The sequence below is a fragment of the Ambystoma mexicanum genome, chromosome 12 (assembly GCF_040938575.1).
Source record: "Ambystoma mexicanum isolate Mex_15411 chromosome 12, UKY_AmexF1_1, whole genome shotgun sequence".
In the NCBI taxonomy this organism is placed as follows: domain Eukaryota; kingdom Metazoa; phylum Chordata; class Amphibia; order Caudata; family Ambystomatidae; genus Ambystoma; species Ambystoma mexicanum.
The window spans coordinates 1,228,674,681-1,228,696,288 of NC_090936.1; the positions used below are offsets into that span (position 1 = coordinate 1,228,674,681).

The following is a 21,608-nucleotide window of genomic DNA, read 5'->3' on the forward strand; positions in this document are numbered from 1 at the left end:
CAGTGCAACTGGGTATTATACGTCAAGGGGGGGCTGTAGGATACTGAGACAGTCCCCCAGTGCAGGGGTTGACAGGGAGGCAGTGCAGGTGGAGAGTGGAAGGGCCCAGGACCGAGGTCGCAGACAGTGGACCAGTTGTAGCAGGGGAGAGGGAGAGAGAAAGCAGAAGCAAAGAGGAAGGTTTTGAGGTGCTTCCGTAAAAGGAGATGGTTCTCCTCAAGATAGTGCGCGGTACAAAACAATATGCCACATAGAACGAACAAGTACAACTTAACCCGTCTTTAAAGCTACTGTATAGTAATTAAATTGCGGTATAAACTCATCTAAAGAGTTACTTACATTTTCTGATGTTTGTTAATCTGCTTAGAATCACATGCTGTGCATAGGTCCGACATCCAGTGGTCACTGCGGAGTATTGCATTTTGTTTTTCGTAGTCGAAAAGGGGACGTCGACAAGGCGTGTCTGTAACACTATCCCTATAGTGACGTGTGTTGTACCCACAATCCCTCACGCGTCGAGGTCCCTCAGATTGTTTTTTTCCGCCCAGATACTGGTCGCCTTTACGCGGAGCTCCTCGAGAGACATTGCAGATTTCATCTCCTCGACCTTTGGTCGTTTTCCTATATTAATATAGAACATATCGATCCTCCCCTCGACGCTGTTGTGAAGCTTCTCCGCCAAGCAAGATCTTCGACGGAGGGGACGAGCGGAGGAGATCCTTCGGCGTTGCCGAACACGTGGCCTGGCCTCGCAGGCCAAATACAGTAGGGAGAGTGGGGGTCGTGGGACATCTCTAATTCTTTTCTGAGAATGCCTTTCCTTTTCCCCTTCCTTTCCCTTGGGGTGGTTATCACGTTTTATTGCCTCAGCTATGGAGAGGACACCCTTTAGGTTTTGCCCGCTTTGCAAGGGCAAGTTTACTTGGAAGGACAAGCATTCACGGTGTAACCGCTGCTTGCCCCTCGATCACAAGGAGGAAGGTTGCACGGCTTGTCGGCTTCTTAAGCCGAAGACTCTAAAAGACCGTAGGGTCAAAAGGTGGGCGGCCTACTCTATGTCGAAGGCCGACGCTCCACCCACCGTCGCTACCTCCGACAGTGACGAGGAACGTGATACCACGACCTCCGCTACGGAAGTCGTAAACCCCCCTAGAGAGCGCACACGCGCTTCGTCGTCTGTCCCCGGCCCCGACGGGCTCGGCTCACGCCCTGCTTATGGGGATGAACACCCCGGCGACACTGACGCACACAAGACCACACATAAGCACACAACCCATGGCTCTTCTTTGCCGAAGGCAAAGAGAGCATCAGCGCCCAAGGAGACGCAGGTTTCACCGGCGGCCTCCTCGGACCGTTCGGGTTCGAAGCCCCTCTCGCAACCGCAGCCGCGACCAGCGACTGGGCTTTCGGCAAATAAGGGCGCCGCCCCCAAATCATCGGCCGGAGCGCATCAGCAGAAAGCGCATGCCGCCGTAGAGCGTTCGACACCCATAACGTCGAAACCACAGCTCCCAGCTGACAAACGAGTCGCTGAGAGCTTGGCGAGGATCGTGGTAGCCGACGCCCACAAGCGTACGCCGAAAGACACGTTGAGCGCTACGCAAAGGTCGAAAGACACACCTGAAGGCTTTTCGGAAGGCGACGGGACACTTTCCTCGACGTTATGGGAGAGGTCGAGCCGTGTTCAGCTACAAGACACCAATTCTCCCCCGCTAGACCGCTCAGGGGTACCCCATGAAACCATGGAAAGGCTCCATCTCTGCATGGAAAGGATGGAGAGGTTTATGAATGCCCAAAACCCTCCCACTCCAAAGAGAATAAGAGAAGGGCCTCAGGAGGACCCCAGGGCCAAAATTCCAAGATTAGTCAATCCCCACCAGGACACAGCCTCAGACTTCCGCAGTGTGTATGACCTCACTGGGGAAGAACATTATTTTGAGGAAAAGGATGATTTTATGGACGAGGAAGACAGACGGAACCAGGAGGAAGGTCTGGAGGACAGCCCAGACTCGGTAGGAGAAGGCTTCGGAGAAAATCCAGAAGAAGGACCTTCTCACCCCTGGCAATCACCATCAATATATTCCGACACTGATGTCCTGAACCTAAATCCTCCTGACATTTCACCGGTTAGAAACACGTCTCCCATTGACGATCAACCCACATTTAATGCCCTGTTGCGCAGAGCAGCAGCACACTTCGAACTAGACACTGGGGAGCTCTCTCCTGAATTAGACTTTGTAGAAAGGGTAATTAAGGAGAAACCCCCGGTCAGTCAGACAATTCCCCTCCTCGCTTCGGTGAGGAGAAGAATCATCCCTTCGCTGTCCACACCCGCACTAATCAGAGGGGTCAATCCTAGAATTGAAAAACTTTTCACTCCTTCACCCTCAGACCCGCTGTACATCAGGGGACATTCCATTCTGGATTCCCTGGTAGTAACCAACACAAGAAAGAGGGCAGGGGTACCACTTTCCACCAGTGAGGCACCACCTGACAAGGCGGGCAAGCGGTTATATGCCCTTGCTAAAAGAATTACATCCTCGGCCGCCTTTTCGGCAAGAATTGCCAACAACAATTCTTTGCTCGCTAGCTATGCGGACGCGCAGTGGGCCAAACTGCGCAAAGACGCCGAAGAAGCGCCGGAACCATTACGTACACGCCTGCTTTCAACTATTGGCGAAGGAACCCAGGTCAACCAGAGTATTGTGAAGAGCTCTCTGGATGCGGCAGAAACTGCGGGACGTTCCCTAGTTCAGGGAATAGTCCTAAAACGACACGTATGGCTGCGCAACTCAGGGTTCAAACCGGAGACGCAGGCGTCTTTAATAAATAAACCTGTTGAAGACTCCAACCTCTTCGGGAAGGCGGTGGATGAGGCTCTGGAGATGGCTAAAAAAGAGTTCGATACAATCAAAACTCTTGACCAGATCTCTAAGCCCGCTACCAGGCGCGGATATGGCAATAAACGCTTTTTTCGTGGCCAACGCCAACAACAAAACCAGCAGCAACAGTACCCTGCCACCAATTTCCAGACCAGTAGTGGCCAGTACAGTCAAAGAGGACAGCGTCGGGGCAAAGGAAGAGGGCGAGGGTCCACCCCCAGAGGTTCCCAAGCCCCTAACAACACCAAGTGACGCGAAGATTCGCGTCCCCTCCCATGCAACACCGGTCGGGGGCCGGATAACATCCTTTCTTCCAGCATGGGAGGGTATAACGTCAGACCGCTGGGTACTTTCCACCGTAGCCCACGGATACTGCATCGAATTCAACAGTTCCCCAACATACAAACCCCCGAGGGGACGACGCATGTCACCGGAACATCTTGCCATACTTCTACAAGAAGTACAGCAACTGCTGGAAAAGGGAGCCATAGAGGTCGTGCCTCTATCTCAGGTAACGGAAGGTATTTATTCAGTGTACTTCCTTGTACCCAAAAAGGATCTAACCATGCGCCCTGTATTAGATCTGCGCCCAGCGAACAAGTTTATCAAACCCCAAAAGTTTCGTATGGTGACCCTACAGGAAGTGATCCCACTGCTATCACAGGGAGATTACATGACAACATTGGACATGAAAGATGCATACTTTCATATTTTAATGTTGCCAGCGCACAGAAAATACCTCCGGTTCATGATAGAGGGCAAACACTACCAGTTCAGAGTGCTACCCTTTGGCATAGCATCAGCACCGAGGGTATTCACGAAGGTACTGGCAGTGGCAGCGGCCCACCTGCGCAGGTTGTCCATCCCAGTTTACCCTTACCTCGACGACTGGCTCATAACAGGGGATTCTTACGAAACATGCTTCTCCAATACCCAAAAGACTGTAGACCTTTTGTTCCAGTTGGGCTTCTCCATCAACGAAAAGAAGTCCAGCCTAGACCCCAGCCAAATCAAACAATTCCTAGGGGCTCTAATTCAAACAAAGGACGGCCTCGTCTTCCCCTCCAAAGAGAGGGTTCAAAACATGTTGTTTCAGATCCCTCAATATGTGTCCGGTCGAGAGGTGACGGTACGCAAAGCAATGCGCTTGCTAGGCATGATGGCGTTGTGTATTTATTTGGTACCTCACGCGCGCCTGCGAATGCGCCCTATGCAAGAGTGGCTCAACAGCCAGTGGTGTCAGGCCAGCGGACTATGGGACGATCTAGTAGTGGTCTCGCAGGCCTTAGTTCTCTCGCTACGGTGGTGGACAAAAGAAAACCTAGAAAAAGGGAAACCCTTTGCCACACCCGCGGCGGAAGCCACTCTAACCACAGACGCATCCCTCACAGGATGGGGGGCTCACCTATCCCATCAGACTGCTCACGGAGAGTGGACTCCGAGCGTAGCATCCAAACACATCAATCTTCTGGAGCTACTAGCGGTGTTCAAGGCGCTAAAAGCCTTCCAGGAACACCTACAAGGCAGGACAGTGATGGTCCTTACAGACAGCACCACAGCCATGTATTACATCAACAAGCAGGGGGGAACCCACTCTCCAGGTCTGTCCAAACTGGCCCAAAACATATGGAAGTGGGCTCTCAAACAGAATATGTTCCTCTTGTCACAACATGTACCAGGGGAACTCAATCTGCTGGCAGACAAACTCAGCAGAGATTTCCCCCTGCCCGAAGAGTACGAATGGCGACTGCACGAAGACATAGTCTTCGACGTCTTCACGCAATGGGGATTCCCAGAAATAGACCTGTTCGCAACCCTGGAGAACTCACAATGCCAAAGTTACGCCTCCAGGTACCCCCAAAACCAATCCAAGGGGAACGGTCTGTCGATTCGATGGTCAGGGAAATTTGTTTACGCTTTTCCCCCGACTCCCCTTCTCAACAAGGTGGTGCACAAGATGCACCAGGAACAAGTAACCATGATACTGGTGGCCCCAATGTGGGCCCGACAGCCATGGTTCGCTCACTTGATGGAGATGTCTCTATCTCCCCCAGTGAAACTCCCCTGCCCGTACAACATGCTGTCACAAGACAGGGGCAGGACGCTGCATCCATGCCCCCAGAACATGAACTTAGCAGCCTGGCTCCTGAGGTCGTAGAATTTGGACACCTACAGCTCCCGCAGAGATGCATGGACATCCTCAGGGAAGCCAGAAAACCTAACACTCGCCACTGCTATTCTAGCAAATGGAAGAGATTTGTCATCTGGTGCAGAGGAAAGAGCATCAACCCAATTGACTGCTCTCCCACACATATTGTTCTATACCTGACACATTTATTGGATTCAGGTCTAGTGTTCAATTCCATTAAAGTCCACCTAGCGGCACTTTCTGCATACACCACTTCCCAACTCAAAGTGTCGTGGTGGAAGATCCCTGTTATAAAGGCCTTCATGGAGGGAGTAAAGAGAATACACCCCCCGATAGCTGGCCCAGCTCCCGGATGGGACCTTAACGTGGTACTTACAAAACTCATGGGATCACCTTTTGAACCCATGCACAAAGCAACTCTTAAAGACCTCATTCTTAAGACTGCTTTCCTAATAGCTATCACCTCCATCAGGAGAGTAAGTGAACTACAGGCTCTTTCTGTTCTAGACCCCTTTGTTACAGTTCACAAAGATAAAGTGGTTCTACGCACTCACCCAAGGTTTGCTCCAAAATTCATCTCAAAATTCCATGTAAACCAGTCTATAGAACTACCAGCGTTCTTTCAAAATCCTTCCAACTTGGGAGAAAGGACTCTGCACACACTAGATGTGTGCAGAGCGGTCATGTTCTACATGGAAAGAACCAGATCACTGAGGAAGACTAATCAGTTCTTCGTCTCGGTGGCAGCAGGAAGAGAAGGGGATGCAGTTTCAAAGTCCACTATTTTTAGATGGATTGTCCAATGCATCACTCTCTGCTATACTCTTGCTAAGAGAGAACTGCCCTTTAGGCCAAGAGCACATTCTACTCGAGGCACGGGGGCGTCCATAGCATTCATTGCAAATGTTCCCCTTGAGTCCATCTGCAAAGCGGCTACCTGGAGTTCTGTGCACACCTTTACAAAACACTACTGTCTAGATGCACACTCTAGATCTGACTCCCAGGTGGGACAGGCAGTATTAAGACATCTTTTCTCTACTGTTCCTTCTCATAACCCACCGCCAACTCCGGGTACTGCTCGCTAGTCTATGCACAGCATGTGATTCTAAGCAGATTAACAAACATCAGAAGACAATGCATTACTTACCGTAAAAGCATTTCTGATGGTTGTATCTGCTTAGATTCACATGCGCCCACCCTTCCTCCCCGCTCGGATGGAAGGAACATAGACATCTTTCTATATTTATCTCTTTTCTGTACTCACTCACGTCTAGAAGGCTCCCTCAGGGCAGAAAAATACAAACAGAGGGACCTCGACGCGTGAGGGATTGTGGGTACAACACACGTCACTATAGGGATAGTGTTACAGACACGCCTTGTCGACGTCGAAAAACAAAATGCAATACTCCGCAGTGACCACTGGATGTCGGACCTATGCACAGCATGTGAATCTAAGCAGATACAACCATCAGAAATGCTTTTACGGTAAGTAATGCATTGTCATATTTGCATTTTCCATTGTGTCTGTGCGTAGGGCAGCCCCGAAATACCACTCCTGCCGACGTTATTTCTTCTAATGAACGAACATTAAATGGCTTTCGTTTCTGAAATTATATTCATTATCGTTTCTTACGTTATTGCCCCACACCCCCAAAAAGAAGTCTTTCGAGATGGTCCCGGCCTGTCAAGGTCAAATAACAATAGAACCTTATACTGAGTCGTGGGCCATTCCGGCACCCGAGAAAAAATCAAAGCAGCTGACCTTCACTTTGAACGAGCACACATTCCTAGTTAGCTACATTCAGTGTAAGGCCATCTCACAGGACTCACAGAGCAATCACTTTTATTTACACAATACATAGCTACACATATTCAATGGGCCTGCGACATGAGGAGACTCGAGAGAACAGACAATCAAATTACAATCATTTAAACCGTGATGTGTATTTCTCAATGAGCTCTTCTTTAGGTGGACATGGAACAGAGGCAATGTTGGGTGGCAATGCAGTTGTCCCCTGCACATTTTCGTTCACAACTCCATGTATGTGCCTATCTAGGACATCAACAATAAGTCTCTCAATAAAGTTATATTGCATATCCGCAAACACTGGTTTGATAGCCCATTGTTTACTTCTTTTAGTGAAGGCCTTATTGTAGCGAAGCGTCCCTAAAGTTCCGGTCGTCCTACTTTGTTGACGGCCAACATTATGGTTATGTGCCAAGACCGCTAGAAGAGTCCGATTTATCATGCCCTCCATGCCATAATGCAATCGTTTTGGCCTGTACTTTAGGCACATATTGTGGAACACCTCCAAATCTCCTGTGTGGCAGAATTCCGTGAGTCCCCTCAAATCTCTTGTTATAGTTTTATCAAATACAATCTTTTCAATGGCTTTGTGAGTGGGTGATGAAGGAATCAACCACTTCTTCTTCCGTGCCTCCTCTGTGGACAAATGGCCATGTTCACAATTGTGGAAATGTTGGTTTGTGGTCCAGCGGTGAACGTTGCTGCAGTGTAGCATTACTGACCGCCATTTTTCCAGTAGAATTTCCAACGACCCTCCACATGTTTTTGAGCTCCAATGATGCTACAAAGCCAACTTTCTCCATGGCCACTGGGGATGTACTTTGTGACACCTGCACGACCCCCGAACTCACAACTTTCTTACTTTCCATGTCCTGAAAGTGGTAGGTGCAGTACTTGGCTGAAAATCCTGGGCTGTCGCACTGTCCATCACCGGCTAACCTGAACCGCCCGCGAATGTAATATCAATAGACATTTTTTCCATTCTCCAAGCTTTGCTAATGGCTGGAAATAGATAATCGGTTTGGTATTTGTAGAACTGAGTTTTCGCAATGAAATGGATTCCCACAAACTGAAAGAAAGACTCTAACTTTTTAAAACTTGAACCACTAAAAAGTGCAGCCGCTGCACAAAATAGATTGCCTGCTGGCAGTTGCCCCAGCATGGGTTGTGCAGACCATGAGAAAGGATGATATTTTGTACAGGTGGCATGTATTTTAAGGTTAGTGCCTCGAATTGCACGAGTCACATTAATCAATGGCTCCCCACATACTTCCCCACCAACCGAATGCCCACATTTCATCCGAATAATAATATCAATCAAACAACTATCGAATACAATGAATTTGGCCTCCTTCCTTATACTGTCACTCTGCATCCCAGCTGGTTCGGCCTGTAACGTTGAGGACATGTCACTCACATGAAAGGTAGAATCTCTGATATCGTCTTCCGCTATGTTCAGTGATATTGATGGTGTTTCATTGTCGTCCACTTCATTCTCTTCCATTGCAACATCTGTTCCTTCTCCGGCGATGGGTGAATAAAACAATTTCTTCAACTTTCTCGCGGTCTTAGTTTTTGCGGGTGTGGATTCTGTAAATTGATCTCCGACTGCATCCGAACTACCAGGAGGACATTCACTATCAATGGCTGGTGGTGGTATAGCTCCGTTGTCAATCACTTCATATTCTTCCCATTGGCACGATGCATCTCCAGTCTCAAGTCCCTGCCAAAAGGTTTGACAAGCAACATCTCTCGTTCGCTTCACTGTCTGTGTAGATCTAGTTCGTACACCCACTCGCAACTAGAGGACAGATTGGAAAAGGGATGTTCAGTTTAAACACAACTTACAGTATTGAACTATTAACAGTGAAAAACAACATAATATAGTGACCAGGACACTAACCTTCGTTTGCTTTCTTTTCTTTGAAACTTTCTTGCCTCAAACTTCAACATCAGGACGCTGTTGCTCCGACTCGTGTGTGCATGTCTCCACTTCCTCTTGCGCTGCAACGACTATATTTTCATGATAAGCACATCCATCACGCACTGACGCTTCATCGACTCCCTGAAACATAGAACTTTCATTAGTATGTATAATAATATTGAAAACACAAAATGTACTTGGGGACCAATACCCACGTACATCTCAATAGCAAAACACGAATGAACGCTTTGTGTAGAACATTCAAACGACAATTATTCACGCATTGTTGATCTAGTTAGATGGAACTGTCAAGATCCATACCTCGGGCTCCTCATAGACTTCCATTGATGATATTATTGAAGATGATGCTTCAGTAACTCCCTGAAACACAGTAATTGCATTAGTATGGTTTTCTATTTTGTTAAAAAGAACATAAACTTTGTGCAGGCGTCAACGGCTCATCTAAATAGACCTGCACAAATGATCAGTTGTCTAAAATAAATAATGGATATGTAAATATGATTCGATTTGCTCGATCGTTGGAAGTGTCACCACCCAGAGATCTGCATCAACTACTAGGGGTGATGTTCTTGTAGAAGAAGCTCCGTCATCTCCCTGAAACGTAGTACTTGCGTTAATAAAGAAGGAAGTATAGCGGATGTAATCACGTCATATGATTTCGCTTGATCGAACTGTCAGTATCCATACCTCGAAATGCATAAGAACATCAAGGGACGATGTAACTGCGGTGCACACTTCTGCAAGCTGTTGCGCCGACCCGTAACTGCATGCTCCCCCTTCTTCTTGGACTAATGCTCCATCGACTCCCTGAAACATAGGACTTTCATTAGTAATGAACACAATATTGAAAAAAGAAGACACATAGGAGGGCGACGACAGAAGGACATATCAATGGCTACAAACGAAAGAAACATTGTGTGTAACAATCACGCTACAAGAATGCAAGATCTGATGATCTCCATCGATGGAACTGTCCGGAAACGTACCTCGAGCATCTGAGTGACATCAACGGTTGTCGTCAATGCGTTGGACTCCTCAGCATCTCCCCGAAAGACAGTACTTGCATTATTTTGGATAACAATAATTATAACTGAAAACAGACTAGAGGACGAGTACAAGGGTGTACCATTAGGTAAAATAATTACATGATAAATTAAAACTATTGATTTACATGCCTGAAACAAGTCAGTGGCAGAATAGCTAAGTAAGATTACCCGATAGGCGCTTGAAGTGGCTGATGACTGCAATAACGACACGGATGGAGAATCTTCCGCCTTCATATTGAGTGGATACATAAATGGGGAAATTATTGTTAGCTAATGCTACACACTACCGCAAGGCAGAGAGAGAAATACGTAAACTTGACTCACCAGTGGAGGGATGTGGACGAATAGAGTGGGAATAGCGGTTGAGAGCAATTTTCGCCTCGCTCGCGGTGTGTTCTTCTTTATTAGCAATGATGTGGAGTACATGTCTGAGCTAAAGTGCCTGCTGCAGATGCGGTATCGATCACCCCTCTTGTCCGCAAAGACTTCTAGGACTCAGACGGTGGATATCCGCAATATCGGACCCATTCTCTTATCTGATCTATTGTCTTAGGGAAAACATGCATTATAGTACCTTCAGATTTATTATGGGTCTTCGAAGGGCAACTGCCAATGGAACAGGCAGGCATTGTGGAAAGTTCTGAAAAGTAAAGATCAACAATTCTCTATGAATACCAATGTGTTAAAAAATTAAATGACACATAAAAGGTTCAATGCAAGGTTCGTTTTGGTTCTTGGAACTATACACGTTATTCACATGCGGATAAGTATTTGAATAACTTTAAAAAAATAGAAAAATAATTTGACTAAACTCAGAACATGTGACTAGTTCCTTGCATGTACTGTCTTGAACGAAAAGAAATTGGACGCAAAATGATTATGGTACATGGCCTTACCTTGACGAACAAACAGATGCAGGGATCAGAGTAGTTTCTTGTCATAGAACAGGGAGCAGTTCACAGGTTGCAAACTGACGAGTTTCCTCGAAGTGGTCACGGAAGTTCACAGAGACGAAGAGCAGATAACCAGCACCTTCACGGGTTGACTAGCAAAGCGCAAAGAAGTTCTCATTAGAAATATGAAGTGGGTTATAAAGAATTCGAAACAGGGGTGTGTTTGTGAATGAATGACGTGTATATGTCGTGGCATTATGCGGTTTGCAGGGGGCCGTCCAGCGTGAGGGGGGATGCTTGGCAGGAGACACGGGGTCTGGAGGTAGACATGGGAACAACAACCCATGCTCTATAGACCACTTTGAAGTGTACATGGTCTTTGGCACCTCTTGGCCTTTATCGCTCCCTGACAGCTCCACTTGCCAGCACAAGAACCCCGGTGCGAACTGCCTTTGATAGGGCGGGGGGGGTGGATTGGGGCGGTGGTCGTGCAAACAAGACTCGTTTGCCGCAGGGCCTCACCAAGGAGAGGCCATCTAACTGCATGTAAGAGGCAGGCTGCAGGATCTAGTACATGGAAGGCAGGGGGGTGAGTTTATAAATACCTCACCCTCCCAGGAGAATATATGGGTGCAGTTCACCCTGGAGACCCTGGATGCCTAGGCAGTTAGTCAGCAGCAGGCTGGCCTGTGGTGGCAAGGCGGCACGGGCCAGAGGGGGTCTGTACCCGGTGCCCAAAAGGATGATTTATTATGATCAACCATATGGATTATTTACCTATAAACATGTTTTGTATCAATAAAATCCAACGGCCTTCCTTTTATTGCCAACGCTTGAACAAAGTGGTGTGGTAAGTATTTTTGGGGGAGGAGGCAAGGCCGGGAGGCTTGATGCCAACCCGCAAAATAACATATGTATGTCTGCTGCATATGGGTTCAACGGTTATGTGGATTGAAGGTGGGCGGCCAGCGTGAGGGAGGATGCTGGCCGGAGACATGTGGTGTGACAAGACAAGGCACAGGAAGACTATTCAATGGAGACACACTAGATTCATTTAAAAAATCAAAACAACCATTGTTAAAATATATGTTGGGTTTTATTTTAGATCTTAATTTCAATTGAACATAAATAATAAACATTACACATTGTAAAGTTCCGGTTGCAGCACATCCAGGGAAAATCCGCGGTATTGTCCACTGTCGCTGGGGAAATGTTGTCTAATGGCAAGTACCGCACAGGCAGGTATTACTCTCCGAACGCGGTGTCCGAGCCTCCCGTGAAGCCACCAAGTGAAGCAACGATAGGCCACCAGCCTGTACCACCTGTGAAAATGAAAGATGCAAACTGTATTAAAATGACAAAACTTTCTTATCACTGTCGATTCAGGTAAAAAATTTCATTCTGCTTTGAAAAAAATTCTATCTAGAAAATGCACAATATGGAACCAATTTACATGCATTCGAATGATATGTAGATGTAATTTTATATGTGGGAGACGACCATGACATAGTAGTGGCATCACTGACATCACAACCAGAGTATACTTACTCGTTACTCGGATTACGCGGACGAACAGTGCCGCGAAGTTCGTGCATAAGCACCATCATCATCCTCAACACGGTCCGTGAGAGGCAGGCTTCCCTGAACTCTGGCAGCTCGGTGATGCATTGCGGACTTGGCTCGCCTTCCGAAATGTAGGCCAAGCACCCAAATTTTCACGGCAGCAGCAGTTCTCCTCCTCAGTTGGCATTAGCTCGCACCAATTGCACGTGCACCAGGTGGAGACGCCGTCCATGCGACATGGTCCAGGCTCTTCATCCGTTGACTGGTCCTCCCAACTGCCGTCCGAATCCCCATCGTTTTCGCGTGCTTGCCTTTCCAGTAGTTCTTGCTCGGTGTACTCGGGTTCGTACATATACGGCATTATTGTAGCCATTGTGTGGTAAAGAAAGTAAAATAATTTACAGAGATGGTACAGGTGTTCACAAGGTCTAGTAGCGGCGAAGGTAGCTGACCAGAGCACAGAAACGAGTCACAGAATACTCAAAGTAACACAGAGAGAGTAATGGAATCGAAAATCTGCTGCTGTGTGTTATGAAACAGTGTGTTTATACTTATTGAGGAAAGAGGCGTCCTGCCATTTCCATGGCGACACTTCATTAGCTGAGGTGCAGCGTTTGTTGACACGAAACGTGCTTTGGCGTTTGGAAATGGGCGGTACGCGTCTGCTGATGTCAGGCTCAGGGGCGGGGGATTTGATTTAGTGCCGCAAAAGCAGGTGAGCCAGGTCGATGGGGGGAAATAATAGGATTATCAGAAAATGGCGGCTGATTTCGAGTGCGTTAATGGACGAAAAGTCGGGTAAGGTCCATAGGAAAGTTTTCTACGATCTACCGATTTATGCTTAAAAACACATGGCCGAACCGTAGGGACAATAAAAAAAAAGTCCCGGAACTATCCTTTAAGTATACTGTGGAATAGACTAAATAATGTAGATTTCCTACAAGGGTTACGGGATTTGAACGCCTGCGGAGAAGGTATATGAGGATGTTGAGAGGATTTTTGAGTATAGGAAGGAGTTGGAAGAGTTACAGAACGAGGAAGTAGATGGTGATAGTTTAGGTATTATGTACTTACAGAAACTGTTTTCTTCTCGTCGAGAATTAAAAGGTGAGGAAGCACGAATTTGTACAAAGGACGCAATAAGATGGATTTCGGATATGTCGATAACTCCAGATGAAGTATATGACACATATAGTCAGTATACGTTAGACATGCAAAAGAAAGTGATGCAGGTGATGGTAGAGCACCTGCAGAATGAGTGTAAGAAGAAAGATTTGTTGTCCCGCAGAATTGTTGAGTGTTTATAAGAGAGCTTTTTTGATTGATACTTCTTCGACTGCCTTAGCGCTTGACTTGGCTCTGTTGATTAGTAAGCGTTCGGAGCTGCCTACTTCTCAGTTGCCTATGAGAGAGGTCCCTCCGACATTTGTCCCAAAAGTTGAGATTGCGGCTGACGCTGCACAAGGTATAGTAGCCGGAGAAATTCCTGCACATTGCGTTTCACAGTTTGTTCACGTCCCGTTTTCAAGACAGGAAGTGAACACCATAAAGCAATGTATTCCTGATATACGAAAAAATCCGACCGGATTCTATAAAGAAATAGTCGGTCTTACAGTCGTCGGTATTCACTTTAAGTGATATTGACCTATTATTTCCCGTACTCCTGCCAGTTGATTTGTGGAAGCAGATTAGGGCTATAGATGACATACCTGGGTTGGGAGATACATGTGTCACTGGGGTCTGCAAAATCCTCGTCCGAGTACGTTGTTTCAGATTCTCCACCCTCCCCTAGCTCCTCACCTTCTTCTTTCCTTTCCGTACCCTTCTCTCCTCTTCTTCTAGGTCGCTCCTTTTTTTTTGTGAAGATATGGACGGCCACGGAAGGAAGCCACCATGCTAGCCAAGAAAGGGTGCCCGGGGCCTCCCTCCGGGAATGCCAACAAGGGGAAAAAGCCCTAAGGCACAAAAAACGCCTAAGCGACCCCTGAGATGTCGTCATAAGACGGGGTCAGTCAGATGAGATGGTCGGCGAAGAAATACTGGAGGAGCTCCGGAGGAAGGCAGTCCAAAGAGAAAGGATGATCACTAGGTGGAAACCCAATCCAAGGAAAAAGAATCAGGAGTAGTCCGCAGTCCAATAGTGGGCCAGGAACTGATACACAGAAAGCAACTGTAGAAGGTATCCAAGCAGAAGTGTAGACAATCCGAAAATAACAGGCCGAGGTCTGGTACACAGGGAATCAGCAGAAAGATGAGAGGAGGCAAAGGAGGAGACGGAAACTGAAGGCAGAACAGAGCAGTGGTAAAGAAATGGGAGTTAGTAAGATGGGACGGGGGTGGGCTAGAAGACTGAAGGGAGAGTAAGGGGAAACAAGAGGAACAGAAAAGAAAAACGGGGGGGAACAACAAGCTCAGTGAAAAAAAAAAAGGAACAGGCTAGTAGGAGAGGAACGGAACCCGAATAGGGATCGGGGACCGAACGGAGAAAATACGCGAGCTAGAAAGCTGCGAAAAGCACAGAGCGTAGAGCACTCTCGGGGATCAAGGAAACCGGAAGCGTTGCAACGCGTCTGCGAACCGGAAGCGGAAGGCTTTTAAGCTTCCGAGTCGCGTCAGCGCGAAACACTAGAACGGAGCTTCAGGAGTACGTGACGAGTGAGCGGGGCGTGTGAAGTGCTAGTATCTGCGCCGCAGGTGGCTCCACCAGCCTCACGGCATGACAACATGGGATAACATGACTAGGCTAAACAGAGAAAGACCAGCTGGCGAACGACCACCTCAAGTGATATTAACCTTGCCTGATAGAATTATTGTAAAATTGAAAACTATGGTTCCAGGAAAAAGAATCATTTGGGACAAGTTTACGGCCTGTGTCCAAGGAAAGTCTGAGGGTGCTACCGATTTTTTCAATCGGTTCAAGCGGGTATTCTCGGATTTCAGTGGACAAGACTTGGGCACAGAGTCAGGGAAAAGGTTGTTTGTCGACAAATTTGTACGTGGATGGCTGCCTGACATCCAGTTACAGATTATGTCCTCTGAAAGCGCTTGGCAGGCGAAGTCCCAATCAGAAGTATTGCATATGGCTCAGTATTATGAAAATCGTGTAAATACTGAAAAAGAGAAACTTGAGAATAAAAAGGGTGACTTGAAAACGAAAGTTTTATTGCAGCAGATTGTTAGAAACCCTAGAGGGGGTGATCAATTTAGAGGTCAGTACATTCCACAGGGAAATGCGCCCTTGGCTCCGGTAACAATTAACCAGTGTGCCTATTGCCGGCAGGAAGGCCACTGGCGCGCACAATGTCCGACCTTACAGCAAAGGTCATTTGGGAACATGAGTAGATGATCCAGAGGTCGCCCAGGTGCAGGGGGCCCTGGCAGAGGTCAGTTTACACCAGAATCACAGCAACCTCCTTCACAAGATAAGCAAGTTTCGAATGTGGATAATAAAAACATTTTTGATCACCCTTCTGCCGCGTACCTCTCCGAAGAGCTTCCTTTTGATAATATGTTGTTCCGCTAGGATTGCCCGAAGCAGGATTTGGAACCTACGCCTATTCCCGTTCATCAGAAAGGCCCCTATGTTCAGATGGTGGTGGGAAATAGGAAGCATCTATTTTTAGTAGATACAGGAGCACAGAAATGTTCCATTGATCATTCACGGGTTCCAAATATTCCCCTGTCAGGGCAATCCAACGTTTCCGTAGGGTTTTCAGGCACACCTGTAGTTTGTGCGGTCTCTTTGCCGGTACCGATAACACTGGGTCCCTTCACGGAACAGTGTCCATTTCTACTTACCACAAATTGTGGGGAAAACTTGCTGGGGCTAAATTTGTTTAAGGCATTACACGCAGTAATTCATTGTTCTCCGGATGGAATTCGGCTAACAATTTCATCCCAGCAATCATTCGCCTCTCAGTTTTTGACTCGACCTTTACCGCCAGAATTTAGTAATGTTCCGGAATGCTTATGGGCAATTGATGATAATGATGTGGGCATTCTCCAAATTGAACCTGTTAAAATTATTTTGAAACATGTAGTAAAATTGCCTTGCATCCCGCAATATAAGATCTCAGTTGAAGGCGAACAGGCTTTGAAATGTATAGTTTCTGATTTTGTACATCGTGGAGTAATTGAGGAGATTACGGGTAGCATATGTAACAGCCCCATTTTGCCAGTATACAAAAAAGGTGATAATGCGATTCCTTTTCGTTTTATAATTGATTTACGCGCTATTAACAAAATTGTGGCTCCTCAATTTCCTATTGTACCTGATGTTACAACGATATTAACCATGATTCCGGCTTCTGCCACTCACTTTAGCGTTGTTGATCTTAAAAACGCGTTTTTCAGTATTCGCATACACAAGGATAGCAGGTATTTGTTTGCGTTTACCCTAGGTGGACGCACGATTACATTCACTCGTGCACCACAAGGGTACAGTGAGAGTCCAAGTATTTATAGTAGGGCATTGAAAGAGCAGCTTGATACCCTCGAGTTGCCTACTACTTGCATGTTACTGCAGTACGTAGATTACCTCCTCTTGGCTGCTGATTCTGAGAGTGCCTGTAAAGAAGGCACCGTGTTGTTGCTTTGTCATCTAGCAAAACATGGCCACAAAGTTTTACTTAAGAAATTCCAATATTGTTGCCAGGAGGTCGCCTATTTAGGCTATCTCCTGTCAAAGGAGGGAAGACGGTTGACACCTGAACGAATAAAGACCATTTCTGGTATGCCTGTCCCAAATACGCAAAAGGAAGTTAGAGCCTTAATAGGTATGGCTTCTTATTGTAGATTGTGGATCCCGAATTTTTCGTTAACGATTAAACCAATTCTGGCTTTGACAAAGAAGGGCATTTCTTTGCCATTGCCATGGACCTTGGAACACCAGACAGCATTCGAATTTCTCAAATCCGCGCTGTGCTCAGCGCCGGTTTTCGGAACTCAGAATTATGATAAGGCCTTTGTATTGTTTGTGCATGAACGTGATTGATGTGCTTTGGCTGTGTTAACGCAGGAACATGGAGGGAAGAATAGGCCGTGCGGCTACTATTCCTCCGCCCTTGATCCTGTAGCATGCGCTTTGCCAAGATGTTTGCGCGCTGTTGCTGCTGCTGCTGCCTCTGTAAAACAGATTGAGGGAATGGTCCTGGGTCATGCATTAACCCTAATGATACCTCACTCTGTAGATATTCTATTGAATAGAACTCAAACGCAACACCTCACTTCTGCACGATTGACAAGATATGAACTGATCAGAGGTGTTGCGTATTAAATCCAGCTGAACTTTTACCTGTCTCTCAAAATACTGTTGATGATGACAATATGTCACACGATTGCCTTTATATGACAGAGAGACTAAAGGCAGAATCGATTTGAAAGACATGCCTTTGAATAGCCCTCAAGGAGAGCTATTTTGTGATGGCTCTTGTTTTAAACTTTCAGACGGTACATCCACGGCTGCTTATGCTGTCACTACTTTAAGCACGGTTGTGGAAACTAAAAGAATTATGCATAACTCTGCGCAGGCCGCAGAAATTATAGCGTTAACTCGAGCTTGTGAGCTTTCTGAAGGGCGTACAGTGAATATATATACTGACAGTCAGTATGCCTTTGGGGGGGCCCACAATTTCGGTAGACTTTGGAAAGAACGAGGTTTCTTGACCTCGCACGGAACGAAAATCCAGCACGGCACTTTAATAGTGCGATTACTTTCAGCACTTGCACTCCCTGTTCAGTTAGCTATCATAAAATGTTCAGCACATCAAAAAGTTACAGATGATATAGGAAAAGGGAATGCCTTTGCCGATCAGATAGCTAAACAGACTGCCACTGATTGCAGTTCAGAAATGTACGCTGTAAAAGAAGTTGTGAATGTTTGCACTTTGGGAGAAAGTATTGATGTTGTAAAAGATATTCAAGCAGATGCTACCATAGAGGAAACTAAGAGATGGATCGAGGGTGCAGGATGATTGGATGATGGGTGTTGGGTAGACAATGTTGAAGGGAAATGGTTACGCCCTGACGCCTACATTACAATGATGGTTATTATGGCTCATGGTTCGACACATGTCTGCGCGCGTAAATTGACTAAAATGCTACAGTGTATGGGCCAATGATAAGATTTTCAAAATTGCGGAGCGCTTTGTCCAAGGGTGCATGGTCTGCTTGCAGCACAATGTAGGAAAAGGAACTGCGACTCCTAGAGGAAATGTCTCTCCACCTTCTGTTCCCTTTTTAGGTTATTCACTTTGATTTTATTGAAATGGAACGTTGCAACAATCTTAAATATGTGTTGGTTGTCATTTGTGTCTTTAGTAAGTGGGTTGAGGCCTTCCCTGTTAGAGATGCAACGGCCATAACCAGGGCAAAAACTCTGCCGAGAGTCATCTGGTCGGATAATGGGCCACACTTTATCGCTGCTGTAATCCTACAAATATGCAAAGGATTACAGATTGACAAGCGGTTCCATTCAGCTAGACATGCCCAGAGTGCCGGATTAGTGGAAAGGCACAACGGCATTATAAAGAACAAACTCGCTAAAACGTGTGCTGGCACCAAGCTAAAATGGCCGGACGCCTTACCAATTGTGTTACCATCGATGAGAACGACCCCTCAAACTAAGACTGGGCTCTCTCCCTTTGAGGTAGTAATGGGGAGACCTGCTAATATTTGGGGTATGCCAAAAAAGTCGCTCATTACAGGATATAGAAAATGTGCTTCTTTCAGACTACTGTAACCAGTTGACAAAAAATATGTTTTCAATTTATCACTAGGTATGAGAGGCATTACCTGTGCATTACGAGGGCCCCGGTCACAGTCTACGACCGGGGGGACTGGATCCTCACAAAGGTTTTTGAGAGGTCATCTTGCCTTGCACCTCGGTGGAAGGGTCCCCTACCAAATCCTGCTAGTCACCCAGACTGCCGTGCGGGTAGCGGGTCGTAAACGCTGGATCCATGCGACGCACACCAAACGGATCCCACAGCCCGTGCCATACGATACAGAAGACACAGAATCTCTTCCCACTGCTGTAACTAGCGTGCCTGAAACAGCAACAACCAACAAGGGAGAATCGGAGACCGCTTCAGAATCTGCAAGGCCGGACAAAACGGCCATCTTGTCTCCGCACTCCCCAACAGTGGAACTTCCGGATCAATCCTTTCTTGATCCCATTTCCGTCCGTTCGCCACTTCCAGGAGGAAGTGACGACATTTTGTTCCCACCAGAAACTGCAAAATATAATTTGCGCCCAAGGAAGTAAATGTACAGCATGGTCTGGCTGTGCGACTGAGAATATCATTTGAGAGCTTGTCTTTTTGGCCCGATTGTACGGGAAGATTCTGTTGGCTAAGGGTTGTGGGAAAGACATTAAGAAGACGCGCAACTCGATTGAAGACTAAGATGCCTGCACCCGCTACCGCGCGTACTGAACTTTTAGATAACAATGTGACTAGCAGAGACAATGATCAAGTATGTAAGGGGTCCCTCAAAGTGTATTGTTGCCTTCTTGTACTAATTTCTGGATTTGTAATGACTTTTGGGTTTGGGTTATGGTATCTGGAAGAAGCATATCCGTTAGAGGACTTTTTACCTATTGAAAATGTATCTGTGATTCCCACTCCCTCTGTGCAATTGCATACTTTGTCGCCTAGAAATTCTTTGCATAGACGGAATTATCAGAATAATACCCTTTTGTTAATAATGAATGCCACTCATGCAATTTTTAATAAGACCAATTGCTGGATCTGTACAGATCTACCGCAACATGGGGATAAGGGACTAGGTTGGTATATTTACCCTTTGCCTCTGACAACTGCCTGTTACGCTTCTCTTAGAGCACTATTTTTTGGTCGATGGAATGACAGCATCTCAGGGAACTTTGATGGTACAAATTTAAATAGTTTTGAAAAGAATGTTTTGATGCCCCTAGGATGCTCGCTTTTTGCAAATAGAAGTAAGCCAAACGATGCTTCTGTTAGGCCCTCTGAAAGATTTTCTCGTCCTTTTCAGTCTTTCATTTCTTTCAAAATGGCTCCTATGGGCAATAAGGATGCCACGCCTCCATCTTATTCTGTTAACCATAGCCCCTATTCAGTATCTTTCTGCATACAGAGGAATGGAACACGGTCAATGGGAAATTTTAGAAAGAGCGCTAACGTTGCGAATTTGACTAGTGAAAACAGACCTCTGTATGTAGGCGAACCTGCCTATTTTGTTTGCGGTAATGTGGCATTTCCGTGGTTGCCCAGGGATTGGCAAGGAACCTGTTATTTAGGGATTCTATTACCTGGGGTATTTATTGCCAGTACTACAGAAATTTCAAAGACTTGTCCACAACGAGGTGTAAAAGGGGATACTCCAGCGCAAACTCTAGGAGATATTATGAAACCCTTTGTGCCATTTGTTGGGCAAATTACGAATTCGGAAGATATTAGGGGTCTACCGAGAGTATTGGAGAGGACCATCAATCGGACCACTGACATAGTCTATAATATGACGTTAGAGCAGAGAGCGATAAGATTAGTTGCTCTTCAGAACCGGATGGCATTAGATGTCATCCTGGCATAGCGAGGAGGAGAATGTAAATTAGTGGGGTCCGCTTGCTGCGTTTACGTTCCAGACTCCTCCAACGATCTTTAGGGCGATCCAAAATCTACATGTTCTTAGTTCAGAAGTACATGTTCCTGAGGGAAATTGGGAACTTGTTACATGGTTTTGGGACGTCCTACGGTCATGGGGATGGAAGTTGTTCTCGGCCCTACTGATTATCTTGGGAAGTTTTCTGTTTCTTTGTTGTTGTATACAGTGTCTCCCTGGTATATGCTCAGTATTAGGGGGATGTTGCGCGCAAGCAACAAGTGTATTAGGGAATAAAATATATGCCCCAAAGGAGCTCTCCAAAGAGATGTGTTGAAAGAAACTCTGGTATCAGACCTAATGGCAATAGATATGTCCAACAATGATTCGGGGTGTATGGACGATGACGCATGGAGTTACTAGCAAGCAAATCAGAAGTAGTATTAGCACTTGGCATAGGCCAAAAGGAGGGTTTGTCAAACCGGATATTAAATTATGCCTCTTATTACAAACAATTTGTATGTATATTGGCCTACACCAAGTTGCTTAAAATTGTACGCGAATAACTCTCTGCGGCAAGGTCTTGACCTTAGAAATTGATGTAAACCGCCATCTTGAATCAAGCCTCCATTTTAGGTTAGAAACCGCCATTTTGGGGTTTTATACAAAGTCACCCTGTAATCTAAAATGGCCGTCTCGTGTGTCCTTGTTCTTGCCTTAACCTCTCCAACCTCTGTAGGGGA

General features: G+C 46.3%; 1 protein-coding gene across 3 annotated transcripts in view; it reads left to right on the top strand.

The window, feature by feature from the left end:
• The window catches only part of SLC41A2 (solute carrier family 41 member 2), a 705,927-nt gene that overhangs the window by 550,498 nt on the left and 133,821 nt on the right, over positions 1–21,608 (top strand). Inside the window, exon 10 of one of the 3 annotated variants that reach the window (XM_069629902.1) lies at positions 19,062–19,564. The exons of the other annotated variants lie outside the window; for them this stretch is intronic. Within the exon in view, the coding sequence (XP_069486003.1) occupies positions 19,062–19,549 (488 nt within the window). The 3' untranslated portion in view covers positions 19,550–19,564. Of the gene's footprint in view, positions 1–19,061; positions 19,565–21,608 lie in introns of those variants that run through there. 3 annotated transcript variants of the gene reach the window in all.